Below are 17084 nucleotides of genomic sequence, written 5' to 3'. Positions count from 1 at the left end.
GTATCCACTTACCTTCCCTACCAGTTCACAAATGTCCGCGCATGCACTCAGTCTTTCGTGCAGGAACTTTGGCTTGAAAATATGTCTAAACAGGAAGTCATAGAGATGGGATGGATGGGCCCAACCGGGATTTCCCCTACTGGTTTGGGCAAACCAGTCTGAACCGGCAGAATACCACCTCTGATTATCAGTGAAATATCAACCTTCAGGTCTCACCGTATTGCGCCGGTTCTGGCGAATGAACTGCTGGGCTACATCAGCTGGGAGAACGTTTTCCAACAGGACCCGGTTGAGGTTCTCCATGGTTTCAATCTCTTCACGTTCTTTCTTGAACTTCTTCTTCCAGAGAAAATCTAAGCGGCAGTAATACTCATTCTGAGGTAAAAGAAGGTTCAGTTTTGCAATGAGGATCTTTCCTTTCGCGAAGCAATATTTTAACCCAAGGTTGAATTTTGGGTTTTCTTGATGCTCTCTCCGAGCTTGATGGTTTTCTCACAGACATTTCATTATCAACCTAGGTCACATCATCAGTATTAGAAGGGTCTAGAGTTTCATTTTATTTTTATATATTAGGGGTTTGCCCTGTCAGTGCTGGTGGGAATGTTTTTGGCAGTCCTTTGATTGAATAAATAATAAACATTAGGTGGGTAAAATGAGGACCCAGATTGTTGGGGACAATATCCTGACTCTGTAAACCGCTTAGAGAGGATGGTAAAAGCACTGTGAAGTGGTATATAATTCCAAGTGCTATTGTTATTTTTTTATTGTCCACACAGCAATCCTGTGAGATGTGTTTGGGCTGAGAGACAGTGATTGTCCCAATGTCGCACAGCCGGCTTTCATATCTAAGGCAGGATTAGAACTCAGAGATTTCTAGCCTGGTGCCTCAACCACTAGATCATGTCTCAGAAGAAATTGTTCTGACTGAAGCTTCCCAACAGCATGAAACAAACTCCTTGTGCCGGCAAATAACCCTTTTATTAATATACTATGAATTCTGCTCATTTACATCCAGCAAAGTCTTTCAAAGGAGGATTTAAGGTCACAGAACTTATCTGGTTTGGAGAGCTGCCAGGCTGATATCAGCAAAACTTGGCAAGGAGTCTCTGAGAGTCACTAACCAACTAGCGAACAAATTGTCTCCTGAAAACTCCACTCCACTTTCGCTCCTCTTTTATTCCCTTTGGGAGGGGACATTCATCATCCACCTGTGGCCTTACTCCCAAGTCAACCCCTTTTCTTTAGCTGTTCCCTTTATCTGGAAACTCTGCACATGCGCACACTGGGAACAGGCTCCAGCTTTTTTTCTGCCTCACTGATGTCTGACTTTAAAGGCAGCTGACAACTGGCATATGGCTCTGGCCCCATCTCTGCCTCGGACACAGAGCCCTCATCAGAGCCTTCTCCAGACTCCAGGACTGGCCCATGTCCCTCCACAACCTCCTCACTGTCTGAATCTGCTGCCAGCTCTGCAGGACCCTACTGGGCAACAACAGAAGCATGCAGAACAAGATAAGGTTATATCGATGCGACATGTACTGTGAGTGTGGTATATAGTGTGGTGAATTTGTGGTTTTTATTAAATGGTAAAGTGATTACAAAGAAAAAGAGTTCAATAATGAACCAAACTAAGTTCCAGGAAAAACCATTCTAAGAACTCGATATTTTGACGAACTAGTTCTTACATTATCTGGAACATTTTTTCCCCTACCGTGCTCTATTTTTCATCAAATCAGTTACTGACTACGTGAAAACTCCCTCATTCACAAAAAAAAGGAGAACAAAACCAGATTTTTGTAAAACACACAGCCACATGAAATAGCTTTTTTGAATGCTGGTGGACAAACATGAGCAAAGATTTTCAAAGCCTCAAGCCACAAAAGAGGAAAGCATGCGGCAGGATGTGAAGAGGTGACTTTGAAAGAGTGATAGGAAACTTGCCTTGCAATTTCACTCAAACCAACTTCCCCAAGGTGCATTTCGTGAGTTCAATCCAGAACCTGCCCCACTTCTCATCTGTCATAGAGGAAAACTTCCTGGTAGGACCAACGCATGTATAGCATTGTCACCTAAGCTTCGGGTTGGAGATATCAGAATAATATATTAATATAAGACACACTGCAGTACAGTACAAGACGCACCAAGATTTTGAAGAGGTAAATTTTTTAAAGAAGTTTTTTTTCCCTCGCCAGCCCCCAGGATCACTCTCCGGGCCTCCCAAATGGAAGCGGAAAAAATGGAAGAGACAGAAAGAAGGTTTAGAAATGAAGGATGATAGTAAAAGGCATATATAAATAATATGAAATAATGGAAATGAAATGTAATATTTAGGAGTAATAAGATTATGTTTATGTGTATTGAAATGTACGATACCCAGATACATCACCATTGATGCATTGATATGTATAAAAAATATAAAAATAAAAATTTGATTTTTTTAAAAAAGGATGACAGATGAGAAACGGGGCAGGCTCTATATTGTCACCCAGCCCTAAGCTCAGTGGTGGGATTCAAATAATTTAACAACTGGTTCTCTGTCCTAATGACCAGCTGGGTAGGTCATGTGACCATGTGGGCATGGTCAACTCAACGTCGCTCATGTCGATGGGCGCTTCGCCTTAGCTGTTACAATTTAATAAGGCTTAACCAGAGAGGCAGTTTCAGTAATCAGGGAAATAAGATTAGGCTAGAAACAACACCAGAATGTTTCCTTCCTGCCTTCCTTACAGGATTAGCCCGGTAAAGTGGGAAAAAAATCAAAATGAGATTTCTTCCAGCAACCGGTTCTCTGAATTGCTTAGGAAGTTAACAACCAGTTCTCCCGAATGGGTGCAAGCTGGTTGAATCCCAACACTGCCTAAGCTTATGTCACCCAACCCAAAGCTTATGTGATAATCCTGTACTTGTGTTGGTCCTACCAGGAAGTTCTTCTCTATTACAGATGAGAAATGGGGCAGGCTCAGTATTGTCACCCAGCCAGAAGTGGTATTTTGCCAGTTCACCCCCGTTCGGGCGAACTGGTAGCGACAGCGATGGGAGGCTCCGCCCACCCACCCACCCATATGTCATCACAGATGCTCTGCGCATGCGCAGAAGCACTGCGCGTGAGCGAAGCAAACATGTGCGTGGTCCTGGTTCCAAACCAGGTAGCGAAGGTAAGAGGATTTCATGCCTGCACCTAGCCCTAAGCTTATGAGACATGGAGATCACTGAAAGACAGCAACCAAAAAAAATAGTTTTCACAACCTGAATTAAAGTGGAAACTGGAGGGAACTCACCTGTCTAGCCAGACCCAAGAGGGTGAAGAAGAAAATGAAGAATGAGAATGCTCCCATCACCTTGGGCTCCTTCAGCACCCCAGGTCTGAAAGAATGGAGTTACAGAGAACATCATTCCTCCTCTAAAATGACCTTCTGGAGCACAATATGTTCATCGAGAGTTACCATAGCAATTGCCAGGGGTGGGCTCCAAAAATTTCAGCACCAGGTTCTCTTCCCGATTGCTTAGTGGGTGTGGCCTATTTGGCCTCCTGCACCATGGGGCGGGGAGGGGGGATTCGCCTTTCCCAGGCTCCAGAAGCTTTCCTTGAGTCTCTGGGAGGGCGAAAACTGCCTTTCCCGGCCTCCGGGAGGCCTTTTGGAACTTCCAGGAGACCCATTTCCCCCCTTCCCCGAGACTCTGCCCAGGGCCTACACTTACCTCACATCCAAAATGGACCATGCGGAGACTCCTGGAAGGGGAGGGGTGAGAGGGGCAGGGTGGGTGGGGCCAGCCAGGGGTGGGATTTGGAGGTTCTCCGAACTGGCCATAACGTTAGCTATGGGTTCTCCCGAACCCAGGTGATCCCGTAGCAGCCCACCCCTGGCAATTGCACACACACCCTCAGATAACCTTTGCCAAAGTAACAGGAATCCATTTCTAAATGGGCCGGGTCTTTACCAGTCTAGCGGTGGGTTAAATATTTGAATTTGAATTTGAATTTCCTTTATTTGTATGCCGCCCTTTTCCCTGGGGGGACTCAGGGCGGCTCACAATTCAAAAGGGAGGGGGGAAAAGACAAACAGTATTCCAATATGGAAACAATACAACATATTAAAAGAGAACACAACAGTCACACAATTCAGGTGGGGTTGAAATCTTAACCCCAGGCCAGCCGGGACAGCCAGATCTTTAAAGCGGCGCGGAAGGATTGAAGGGTGGTGAGGGTCCGAATCTCCACGGGGAGTTCGTTCCAGAGGGTCGGAGCAGCCACCGAGAAGGCTCTCCTCCGGGTAGTTGCCAGTTTGCACTGGCTAGTAGATGGAATTCGGAGGAGGCCTAATCGATGCGATCGTATTGGTCTAGTGGAGGTAATTGGCAGTAGGCGGTCTCTCAAATACCCAGGCCCAAATATTGCTCCATATCCAGTTTTTTTAATTTGACAAGAGAAACCAATGGCAGGGGTCCCCAGCCTTTTTGATTCTGTGGGCCGGTGGGGGGCAGCCAAAGCTTCAGTGGCAGTGGAAGGGATGTTTTTGTATGCATAATCAAAATCCAATAAAGGTAAAGATAAAGGTTCCCTTTGCACATATGTGCTAGTTGTTCCTGACTCTAGAGTGTTGTGCTCATTTCTGTTTCAAAGCCAAAGAACCAGCACTGTCTAAAGATGTCTCCATGGTCATGTAGCCAGCATGATTAAATGCCAAAGGCACACAGAAGGCTGTTACCTTCCCACCAAAGGTGGTCCCTATTTTTCCACTTGCATTTTTTAGGTGCTTTAAAACTGCTAAGTTGGCAGTAGTCTCTCCTATAAATTAACATGACCAAACCTAGACACAGTATGGTGAATGGCATCAGAGCTTTATCCCAAGTTGGAACAATGGCTTACTGTGAACTGGACTTTATGCTCCTCTAAAGGCCCCCTGAGATAGCATTCGGCTTTTTAGCAACTGCATCACATTGGTGCCTCATGTTTGGCTTGTGGTCACCCAAATCCTTTTCATAGCCAAGTAATGCAATGCATTGTTGCATGGAAAAAGAAAGAAAGGTGAAGAAACTAAGAATCATTTCATTCCTTCCAATATTTGAGGGGCTGCCACAGAGAGGAGGGGGTCAAGCTATTTCCCAAAGGCCACACAAGAAATAATGGATGGAAACTGACCAAGGAGAGATTCAACCTAGACATAAGGAAGAACTTTCTGACAGTGAGAACAATCAACCAGTGGAACAGAAGTTGCCTTTGGAAGTTGTGGGAGCTTCATCATCACTGGAGGCTTTCAGTAAGAGATTGGACTGCCATTTTACAGAAATGGTATAGGGTCTCCTGCTTGAGCAGGGGGTTGGACTAGATGACTATAAGGTCCCTGCCAACTCTGTTAACCTGTTAAACATACATAATCCGCTTTCGAAACACAAAAAAAATCCACGGGCACCCATCAATCAAGGTAATATAACCTTCACTCCCTATCATGGATAGCAGGACTTGTATAATCCTGGTGAAAGATGAGGGAAACAAATGTCTCTTGCTGTGACTTGTGATTCTTGTGAATGCCTTAATTTACATAGTCCATTCTGCAGAAGAGCTTGCACTTCTCCTTTTTCTATAATTGAGGGCCAGGTGACAAGGACAATTCTGCAAAGTGTTGGTTTCAATTATGTTTCATATCATTTTTCTTGGTTTGCTTGCTTGTTTCATTTCAATTTTTTCAACAACATTAGCACGCACAAAAATATGTATGCTTTGCACTTTTATGAACAAAATAAATCAGTAATGTTTTATCTATACCCGTGATGGTGAACCTATGGCACGCATACCTTATTCAATGGTGAAAAGAGTAAGGTTCTACATTTAGGCAAGAAATGCACAGGTACAGTATAGGTGGTTCCTTGCTCAATAATAGTAACTGTGAGAGGGATCTTGGAGTCCTAGTGGACAACCATTTAAATAGGAGCCAGCAGTGTGCAACAGCTGCCAAAAAAGCCAACACAATTCTAGGCTGCATAAACAGAGAGATAGAATCAAGGTCACGTGAAGTGTTAATACCACTTTATAATGCTTTAGTAAGGCCACACTTGAAATACTGCATTCAGTTTTGGTCGCCATGATGTAGAAAAGATGTTGAGACTCTAGAAAGAGTGCAGAGAAGAGCAACAAAGATGATTAGGGGACTGGAGGCTAAAACATATGAAGAACGGTTGCAGGAACTGGGTATGTCTAGTTTAATGAAAAGAAAGACTAGGGGAGACATGATCGCAGTGTTCCAATATCTCAGGGGTTGCCACAAAGAAGAGGGAGTCAAACTATTCTCCAAAGCACCTGAGGGCAGAACAAGAATCAATGGGTGGAAACTAATCAAGGACAGAAGCAACTTAGAGCTAAGGAGAAATTTCCTGACAGTTAGAACAATTAATGAGTGGAACAATTGCCTTCAGAAGTTATGAATGCTCCAACACTGGAAGTTTTTAGGAAGATGTTGGATAACCATTTGTCTGAAGTGGTTTATGGTTTCCTGCCTAGTGTAGGGGGTTGGACTAGAAGACCTCCAAGGTACCTTCCAATGCTGCTATTGTATTATTATTTAAATAAAATCACTCAGTAACTATACAATTAAAAATTCTAGCATAAAATAATACATAAAAACTAAAATCCATGATAAAATCCGGTTGGTCATGTAATGAAAATCAGACCCTTGGCAACTGACTTCCAACTCTGCTATTGTATTGTATTGTATTGTATGCCAAAGGTGGCACATAGAGCCCTCTCTGTGTGCATGCGTGCCCTCACCAGCTGCTCTTTTGGTTTCCAGAGGACATGTTGATATTGGTCTTCATGGGTACTGGAACACCAGAGAATTGCCTAAAAATGGCTCAAAAAACAGCCTGTTCTTTGGCTGTTTTCAGGCTGATTTTCGGGCCATTTTCAGGCTGCTTTGTAGGTGTTAGGTCAATAGTGGTCTGAAAATGACTTGAAAAACAGCCAAAAAACAACCATGTGCATTGGCCAGTTAGTCTTTGTGGGCGCCAGAACACCGGCACATGCATTCACACACATTCTGGTTTGACCACTTCGTGCCGAAAAGGCTCACCATTATCGATCTATACCATCGCAATCTTCGAGGTTATAAATCAGGTTCATTAGCTTTCCAAGTGTGGGGGAAAAAATAATATATTTGAGGAGTACTACTTCCCTTAATTCCCACCTAAGAAAGAACAAAGTAAGAAAGTCTGACAGAGGCGGACAGTAGCAAGGTCCAAAATTATAGACCCATATCCCTGTTAAATGCAGATTACAAAATCTTTGTATCAATATTGGCGGAAAGACTAAAAATAATATTAAATCAAAGTATCCATTCGGATCAAAACGGCTTTCTCCCAAAAAGACATATTAGAAACAATACAAGAATAATAATGGACACCCTGGAATTCTATCAAACAAGATCCGAGAAACAACTCGCATTAATCTTTGTCGACGCTCAGAAAGCCTTTGATAACCTAGATTGGAACTTTCTAATCACTCAACTAAAAATGATGAAATTTGGCGATAAATTTATTAAGATTATAGAATCTATATATTCACGGCAATCTGCAAATATTATAGTCAATGGGGAACTAACGGAGAGGATACAAATTGGAAAGGGTGTTAGACAAGGGTGCCCGCTCTCCCCACTACTATTTATTACGTCTCTAGAGGTCCTTTTAAATCGGATAAGATCAAATCAGGAAATTAGGGGCCTGACCATAAAAAAAGAACAATATAAAGTACAGGCCTTCGCGGATGACATGGTCTTTATCGTGGAAGACCCCTTACTTTCAGGACCGAATTTGATGAAGGACATTGAGAACTTTGGGTGTGTGGCCGGTTTAAAAATAAACAAGGAAAAAAACAAAAATGATTATAAAAAATTTCCCCAAAAACCAGATTGGAGAACTAGAGGAAACAATGGAATTAAAGGTAACTAAAAAAATTAAGTATTTAGGGATCTGGCTGTCTGCGAAGTGCTCTTCCATAAAAGAAGACAACTATGATAAGTTGTTACAGAATACCCAAAAGGACTTAAAAACCTGGTCAAAACTACAACTATCACTGATGGGAAGAGTCGCAGTAATTAAAATGAATGTTCTCCCAAAAATCCTCTACCTATTTCAAATGGCACCGGTTAAGCTAGGGGAAAAATTTTATAATGATTTGGACAAAATGATTCGAAACTTTATATGGAATGGTAAAAAGCCCAGAATAAAATATATGCACCTGCAGGATAAAAGAACTCAAGGGGGAATGGGATTACCGGAATGGAAAACATATCATCAAGCAGCAACAACTATGTGGATAAAAGAATGGGTAATGTTAGCTAATAAAAGAATCTTAACAATAGAGGGCCACGACCTGCAATACGGGTGGCACAACTACTTATGGTGCGAGGGAAATAAAATCCACAATTATTTTAGTAGTCACCATTTAAGGGGGGTATTGATTAAGGACTGGCTCGAAATTAGAAGGAGATACTATACGCAACTACCTAAATGGATATCTCCGACGGAAGCCCTGATATACCCGAATTTGATAAACTTGGAAAAAATTGTTACCTACCAACAGTTGCTAGACGACCAAAACAAACTAAACCCCAGGGAAAATTTGGCTGATAAGGGAATAAACATCGATTGGTGGCCATATCTTCAAATTCAAAACAAACATAAATTCGATCTAGCACAACCTGGCTTCCAGAACAAGAACCAGGAATTAGATAAAATTTTAATTGGACCAGATGAGAAATTAATTTCAAAAATATACAACTGCTTACTGATTCGAAAAACGGAAGCAGAAAGAGTAAAAGAAGTCATGGTAACCTGGGCCCAAAACATCGGCCATTCAATAGATCTAGACGACTGGGAAAGAGTCTGGGAATGGAATCTAAAATTGACAAAGTCGACGGCCTATAAAGAAAATATATATAAAATGTTCTACCGCTGGCATCTTCCACCGACAAGACTGGCGAAAATGTCTTCAAAAGTTTCAGCCATATGCTGGAAATGTAAAACGGTGCTGGGCACGTACTACCATATGTGGTGGACGTGTCCGGTAGCCAAAGCATATTGGAAGCAAATACTAGGATGGCTGAATGGAATCCTGTCAATTAAACTATGCTTTAAGCCGGAAACTTTCTTATTAGGAATAATAGATCAAAAAATTTGCAAATCTGACCAATACCTCCTAGTCCATATTCTGACAGCGTCAAGGATTGTTTACGCACAGTGCTGGAAGAGTGAAAATGCCCCCACCAACACTATGGTGATGAATAAAATTTTAGAACTAGCAGAAATGAACAGACTGACGATGCGAATTAATGACAAAGAAGACACAGACTTTTATACAGTCTGGGAGAAGCTATACAAATGGCTTGATGAGTCAGTGAAGACCTAGACATAAAAAGAGATAGCTAACTAACCTATCACGATTAAACCAATAACTCAAATGAACAATATACAACAACTGAGAGATAAACGAAAGGAGAAATGTATCAGGGGCGAGAACCCACCGTCGAGCAATTTTGTCACGCTACAATGCTGGGAAAACTTTAAAAAGCTGATAGGAAATTCGCTATAATTACCTGCATGAAATTAGTGATCAAACTTCATTTTAGATGAGGCGAGAAGACGTATAATCCTTGCCTCTTCAAGCAAGGAAAGGGAAAGAGAACCAGATTGTCCTCAGCAGAGGAAAATATGCAAATGTAACAAAGGTTAGAAGGGAGGGAAGGAGGATAGTAGGGAAGTCAGGATGGAGAGGAGAAAGGAGAGGAATAGGAAAGGCAGAAGAAGGGGGGAAGAAAGAGGAGGAAGAGAAAGAAGAGAAGGGAAAGAAGGTGGGAAGAAAGAAGGAGAGAAGAAAGAGAAGAAACTGGGGGAGGAAGGAGGGAGGGAAGAAGAGAGGGTAGTAAAGAGGGAAAGAGGGAGGGAAAGAAAGAGAGAAGGAGAGTTGAAAGGAAGGAGGGAAGGAGGGAGGAAAGGAGGGAGATTAAGAGAAAAGGAAGGAGGAGGGAAAGAGGCAGGGAAGGAGGGAAGGTATGTGTGAAGGAGGGGGGAGCGAGGGAGGGAAAGGAGGGGGAAGGAAAGGAGAAAAGGAGAAAAGAAAGGAGGGAAGGCAGGGGAGAAGGAAGTAAGGGGGGAGGGAAGAAAAGAGGGAGGGAAAGATACCTAACCTTTGATGTTTATAATGATTTGATAGTATGGGAATATCTCGAAATGTAGTTGTATTGTTTGTTACAAGTTATGGATGTTGTATTTTCTTTTTACCAATAAAATCTTAAAAAAAAAAAAAAAAAAAAGAAAGTCTGACATAATTTCAAACCCACAAGCTACAACTGAAACCCTTGTGTTGTGATAAACATACTAAGCATCTAAGTCACAGCGGTCAAACCTGATCGTGTCACATCTTGTATCTGCCATGGTTCCAAGTAACAACCCCAATAGGCCTGACAGTATTGTGACTTTTTTTGCCTTTGTGGAGCCAGGGTGGGCGTGGCCTGCATGTGATGCATCCAGCAATCATTTTGACACCCCCAATAAGATGCACCTTTCCCCCCAAAAAAGAGGGTAAAAATCAGAGTGCATCTTATACACTGAATACAGCATTTTTAGCCTCCCGAAACCCCTCCCCTTTGCAAAAATGGCTGTGCATAGCCTTTGGAAGGCTTCCAGAGTGTTCCTGGGGGGTGGGGAGGGCAAAAATGAGTGAAAAACCAGCAGTTTTCTTTGCTTATTTTTGCCCCCCCCCCTCCCCAGCCTCCAGGAGCACTCCATAAGCCTCCTAAAGGCTATGCATATCATTTTTTGGACAAAAAACAGGCCGTTTCACGAAAAACAGGCCATTTTTGGAAGATCTGCAGAGTGCTTTTTTTTAAAAAAAAAATTTCCTCTTCAAAATCTTGGTGCATCTTGTACTCTGAAAAATACGGTAAGTGGTTCCTAATCATCTGAATCTGTTCTTCAGTGAAATCAAGTTCAGGTGATTCATGTTTGCTAGGAACAGTTGATATCAAAGTAACTTTTCATCTAAACACAGACAAAAGGTTTACTAGAAGGCAATTAAATTATTGGATGCAATGGTATACTTCCTTCATCACCTGTGAAAGATGACCATCCAGAAGAAACCATCAAAGTCACATAATATCAAGAATATTTGCCTCAGTTCTACAGCAACCCTGTTATAAGAACACATGAACACACCTCTTGGATGAAACCAAAAGTCCTTTTAATCCAGAATCAGATTTCCAAAAGTTCCCTAGCCTAATGTTTTGGAGACTTCCTTAAACAGTCAATAAATTTGTGTTGTTACTCTCCAGTAATGGATATTCATACTATCTTCTTGGATCATGACTTTCTGTGAAACCTTCAAAGGCAATGGCCCCAACTAATATCTGACCATTAATCTAATCTTCCTTTAAAAGCCACATAACAATGGGCATCATCTTTAAACATAGAATAGAATAACAGAGTTGGAAGGGACCTTGGAGGTCTTCTAGTCCAGCCCTCTGCTTAGGCAGAAAACCCTAAACTATTTCAGACAAATGGCTATCCAACAGCTTCTTTAAAACTCCCAGTGTTGGACAATTCACAACTTCTGGAGGCACATTGTTCCACTGATTAATTGTTCTAACTGTCAGGAAATTTCTCCTTAGCTCTAAGTTGCTTCTCTCCTTGATTAGTTCCCACCCATTGCTTCTTGTTCTACACTCAGGTGCCTTGGAGAATAATTTGACTTCCCCTTTGTGGCAACCCATGAGATATTGGAACACTGCTATCATGTTTCCCCTAGGCCTCCTTTTCATTAAACTAGACATACCCAGTTCCTGCAACCACTCTTCATATGTTTTAGCTTCCAGTCCCCTAATTATCCCTAAATATCTCCCAAAGCATAACTTGGTCTGTTAATCAGCTTTTAAATTGGAGGTGGTGATGGTGCCAATGTTGGAAGAAAGTTGCTACAACTCCTTGATCATTTCTGTTGCTCTTTCCTGCACCACTTATACCATGTGCCATTAAAATGGCAGGCATCCAACCCAGAAAGCAGGAAGGGGAACTAACAAAGAAGGATAACTAGTAGTCTTCGCTTCTGCTTTTATTCTGGGAGAATTCCATGAGGGCTAATTACCTGAGTGCAGTTTGATTACGGTAGAGCTGAGAAACATAGCAGTCAGAGAGCCAGGAATGGGTATGAAGGAAGAGCACATTGTAGCCAACAAGGCACAGTATCAGCATGGTCAACTTGAGCTCGAAGTTCATGTGGAGGAAGAGGGAACACGAGAGGAATCCCAGGACACAGCAGTAGATATAATACTGAGGGTGGGAGGGAGGGAGAGAGAGAGGGAGAAAGGAAGAGAGAAGCTATTGGTGAGATTGGTAGATCCATTAATCAAAAGAAAAGAAGAGAATTGATTAAAGCGCTCAACCTTACCGGCACACTGAAGAGGGAGTTAAACCGAGAGAATTCCTGTACAGTATTCATGCTTGATAAGGTAGAATTTTCAAGCTTCACAAAGCATGAGGTTTCTGGCATAAAGAACTAGGAAGCAGAATTAGAGAGCACATTAGAAGGGAGGAGGGGATAGAAATTCTTCTGCTCTGGACTAGATACCAGAGGAAATGCATGACTTAGATTTGGCCAATTTGCCAGGGATTCTACAACCTCCGTCTGTTTCTCAGGAATAGCATCACTATGGTAAAAGCAATATATAGTACCACAGTGGCCTCTATCAATGGCCAGAGAAGGAGCATTGTTCCTCCATCAGATTCCTCCATCCTGAACCCTTGCAGTATCTTTTATATTCAGATTACTGGAGTAAAGGCCAGGTAGAGGATTAATAGCAGCCATTGAGCTACGGTGGCATAGTGGTTAGAATGCAGTACTGCAGGCTACTTTTGCTGACTGCTGGCTACCTGCAATTTGGCAGTTTGAATCTCACCAGGCTTAAGGTGCCTGGCCCAGGTGGGTAAAATGAGGACCCAGATTGTTGCAGGCAATAGGCTGACTCTGTGAACCACTTAGAGAGGGCTGTAAAAACACTGTGAAGCGGTATATAAATCTAAGTGCCATGGCCATTGCTAATGCTTTTATCCCCATGCAGATTGAATTGATTGCACATCAAGCAACCTTGGCTGCAACAAGGTTAGACGGAGCGATCCTTAGATCAGGGGTGGGATTTAGCTGGTTCAGACCGGTTTGGGCGAACCGGATGTTAATTTTACATCTGGTTCACTGAACCAGTATTTGCAAGCACTGGCTGGCCCCGCTCACCCCTTGCATCCCCTCCCATCACAGGAGTCTCCACATGGCCTGTTTTGGATGTCAGGTAAGTGTAGGGCCCTTGTGGAGGCTCTGAGAGGGTGAAGTTCCAGAATCCAAAAATGAGCTCATTTTTGGCCTCCGGAGGGACTCAGAGCCCAGGAAAAGCCATTTTCACCCTTCCAGAGGCTCAAAGAAAGCCTTTGAAGCCTGGGGAGGGTGAAAACACCCCCCTGCTATGGTGCAGGAGCCTGAGTAGGCCACACCCACCCAGCAACTGGGCAGAGAACCGGTTGCTAAAATTTTTGAATTCCCACCCCTGCCTTACATGGAAGGGTAACAGGAGATCTCAGAGGCATAGGTTAAACTAGGAAGAGGGTGGAGGTTCGTTCTCTGATCTTATGGGTTGGTTTCTGAACATTTCATTACCAGGCAAGGTAAAATCTCCAGCAGAGTTTAGAGGAGCCCCTAAACTCCACTGAAGACATTACCTAGCCTGGTAACAAAATGTTCAGAAACCAACCCACACGTTCGGAGAACGAACTTTCATCCTCATCCTATACCCGAGCTGCAGATGTTCGCCACTATTACAAAGCTGGACTGGAAATTGACAAAGCATCCTGAAAGAAGGCAGTGGCAATCTACAGTGGACCCAACGCCAAAAATATAACATCTATAATTCAAGCACAGCTTGGAAGAAACTTTGCTTTTGAAAAACAATAGCACTATAGCACTTAGACTTATATACCGCTTCATAGTGCTTTTACAGCCCTCTCTAAGTGATTTACAAAGTCAGCCTATTGCCCCCAACAATCTGGGTCCGCATTTTACCTACCTCAGAAGGACGGAAGGCTGAGTCAACGTTGAGCTTGGTGAGATTTGAACTGCCGAACTGCAGCTAGCAGTTAGCTGAAGTAGCCTGAAGTTCTGCACTCTAACCACTGCACCACAGTGGCTGTTAACGAGCAATAGCACTTAGATTTATATACCATTTCCCTGTGCTTTACAGCCCTCTCTAAGCAGTTTATAGACACAGCACATTGCCCCCAGCAATCTGGATCCTCATTTTATCCACCTTGGAAGGATGGAAGGATGAGTCAACCTTGAGCGGGTGAGATTTGAACTGCCGAACTGCAGCTAGCAGTCAGCTGAAGTAGCCTGCAGTACTGCACACTAACTAATGTGCCACCTCGCAAAGAATGTAATTCATTCTTTCATCCATGAAGCTTCTTAGTACGGATTGGCAACTCCACATTAAAATTAAATGTCCTTTGGCTCTCCCGTGCTACAAGGAGTTCTTCCCAGGCATATTGAACCTTTCCTCTTCCTCCTCCCCCAAATATTCTATTTCCCTCTCCTTCCCATTCACTAGCGACGTACCAAGTTCAACACTGACATTGTGAGAACCACAAGAATAGTGATGATACCCAAGGAGACACGTAGCCATGGTTGAGTGCAAACATTGGCCAAGATGGATGGAACCCAATAGAAGATCTTGGGACCTTTCAGGAAACATTTCTGTGTGCAGGGGGGGAAAAAATGATGTAAGCATCCATAGAGCCAAAATCTTAGATTCCTTTCTCTTACTACTCCAACAATCTTCTCCTGACATTGGAAAATCTATTTTAAAAAAAGCAATAATAGTTCCCAACAGAAAAAAAGCCATATTGGCTTATACTATTTTTATTTCTTGTGTGTCCAATCACACTTGGCCAATAAATACAATCTATTCTATTCTATTCTATTCCATTCCATTCCATTCCATATTCTGTCCTGTCCTGTCCTGTCCCGTCCCGTCCCGTCCCATCCCATCCCATCCCATCCCATCCCATCCCATCCCATCCCATTCTATTTGTTTGTGCATGGGAACTATAATTTACTTTTCATTAAACAAAACAAAACAAAATAAAATGGAGCTCACATAAAAAAAAAAAATAGCCCAAACTCATCAATTTGCGAGGGGCCCTTATGTCCTGTGAGCTGGGTTGTTTTCTTGCAGGTATTTCATTACCCAAACTAGGTAACCAGTGGTGGGATTCAACTGGTATAACAACCAGTTTGATCCGCACATGTGCATTGCATTTGAAAACAGTTCTAAAGCCTACCTTCTACTGCAGCTCTGGTAAGTAAAACAGCTGAGGGGCGGCAATCCATTCTGCCATGCCTATCAGCTGGGCTTCAAACAAAGGAAATGTAGGACAAACTAGTGCAGGGGTGAGTGGGCGGGGCCAACTAATCACAGGAACTACCAGTTCGCCTGAACTGTTCCGAACCAGCTGAATCCCATCCCTGTTAAGGCAACATCATCAGTGCTGGTCTAGATTAACAGAAAACAACCATGCTCAGAGAACACCAAGGACTCCTGAGCTACTAATATTCTCCTTTATTGGTACCCATCAATACAATCAAAGTCATCAATATGGGGACAAGAATACAATAAATTAATACACAGAATTATGACTGTATTTGTTCCTTCCCTTGGACCCAATTATGTGGGAGCATCTTACCCACTTTGGCAAACCATGTCCTTATAACAGCTTTGTTAAGGCTTTTAGACAATTAGGTATGGTTATGTAACATCTATTTGCATAATAGGTGATAAGTTGCCTGGGAAAGCCAAAGAGGAAATCATCAAAACCATTAAAAAGTGAAAGTTGGAATATTTTGGACTTTTGATGTGACACCCGGAAAAATACGCCATACTTTACTTAATCTTCCAGGGAATGATTGAAGGCAAATGATGACGGATATGGCACAAGAAGAAGTTATAACATCTATGCGGGGATTTTGTAAACTACTTCTCCCAAGTAGGAGGTGCACCCAAAGTCATATACCACCCTAGTTGTATTTTTAATATGGATTGCAGGTAAGACATGACTTTCTTCTTTGCTCATGTCTCTCCTGTAGAAATGTGCTCACACCTCACCTTTGCTGAGTCCAAGGGAGAAAACATAAGAGGGCTTAAACACTTTTGATACTTTTCAAAAATGACCTTGCTCCACATGGAGATTACAACTTCAAAACCCAACCCCAGAGGCAATCAGTCCCTTCCAATCAGCCCTAAAAATATGGCCATCTTTTAAATTTGTCCGCAGAAGCTTTGTTCCCAAAACTATAAAAATACAATGGACTACAAAGCTACAATGATCCTGCTCATTGCCTGATTAAAGATCTCCATGAGGTTTCTCCTCTGAGGTATCCCCCCCAGAGACTTACCGCCAGGTGACCAGAAAAGCAGGTGAGAAGGAGGAGGAGAAACAAGAAGAAAGAAATTCCATAGGAGATCCCCAGTGCTTCTGTTCTGGATGGAAAGAATAAACAAGGAATCCAGTTGGCTGGTGTTTGTGTAATTCAATGTTCATTTTTGCTTTTATTGATCTTGAAGAAGAAATAATGACCTCCTGGCATTCTATGCAGTGGTGGGATCCTGCCGGATTAACAATAGATTCAGTGATTGTGTGTTTTGCTCCGTGCACGTGCCCAGTTTTAGGAAAATTTCAGGAATCGCCTTTAGCATGTCAGCGGGCAAGTAATCCATGGCTTGGGAAGTTCACATCAGTGCAATTATTTAGATTAGAATCAGCAAGATTTCTCCATCTGTTCCTTTTCTAATGAGCGTGAAGCTACATGACTATCCTATGGGTCAACCTTATGTTCTGGAAAATTTGGAAGGGAAACTGAATCTTCTTTCATTTGGGGCACAGAAACAGCAGAAAAACCCTGACTAGTTCTATCCTTCTCTAAAGCTTTCTGTGAGATAATTAATTAAATTTATTGGCTGCCCATCTTATAATAGGGTACCTCTGGGAGGCTTTCAGTTATATAT

General features: G+C 42.6%; 1 protein-coding gene across 1 annotated transcript in view; it reads right to left on the bottom strand.

The window, feature by feature from the left end:
• Positions 1 to 17084, bottom strand: part of ADCY4 (adenylate cyclase 4) — a 57668-nt gene that overhangs the window by 14506 nt on the left and 26078 nt on the right. The window contains exons 9-14 of the mRNA XM_032236393.1: positions 16475 to 16559; positions 14639 to 14776; positions 12431 to 12538; positions 12128 to 12312; positions 3279 to 3363; positions 217 to 375 (exon numbers count right to left, since the gene is read on the bottom strand). Of these exons, the coding sequence (XP_032092284.1) occupies positions 217 to 375; positions 3279 to 3363; positions 12128 to 12312; positions 12431 to 12538; positions 14639 to 14776; positions 16475 to 16559 (760 nt within the window). The remainder of the gene's footprint in view (positions 1 to 216; positions 376 to 3278; positions 3364 to 12127; positions 12313 to 12430; positions 12539 to 14638; positions 14777 to 16474; positions 16560 to 17084) is intronic.

The sequence above is a fragment of the Thamnophis elegans genome, chromosome Z (genome assembly GCF_009769535.1).
Source record: "Thamnophis elegans isolate rThaEle1 chromosome Z, rThaEle1.pri, whole genome shotgun sequence".
Classification (NCBI taxonomy): domain Eukaryota; kingdom Metazoa; phylum Chordata; class Lepidosauria; order Squamata; family Colubridae; genus Thamnophis; species Thamnophis elegans.
Note: the sequence above shows the minus strand (reverse complement) of the source record. Positions and strands in the feature narration are given on the sequence as shown.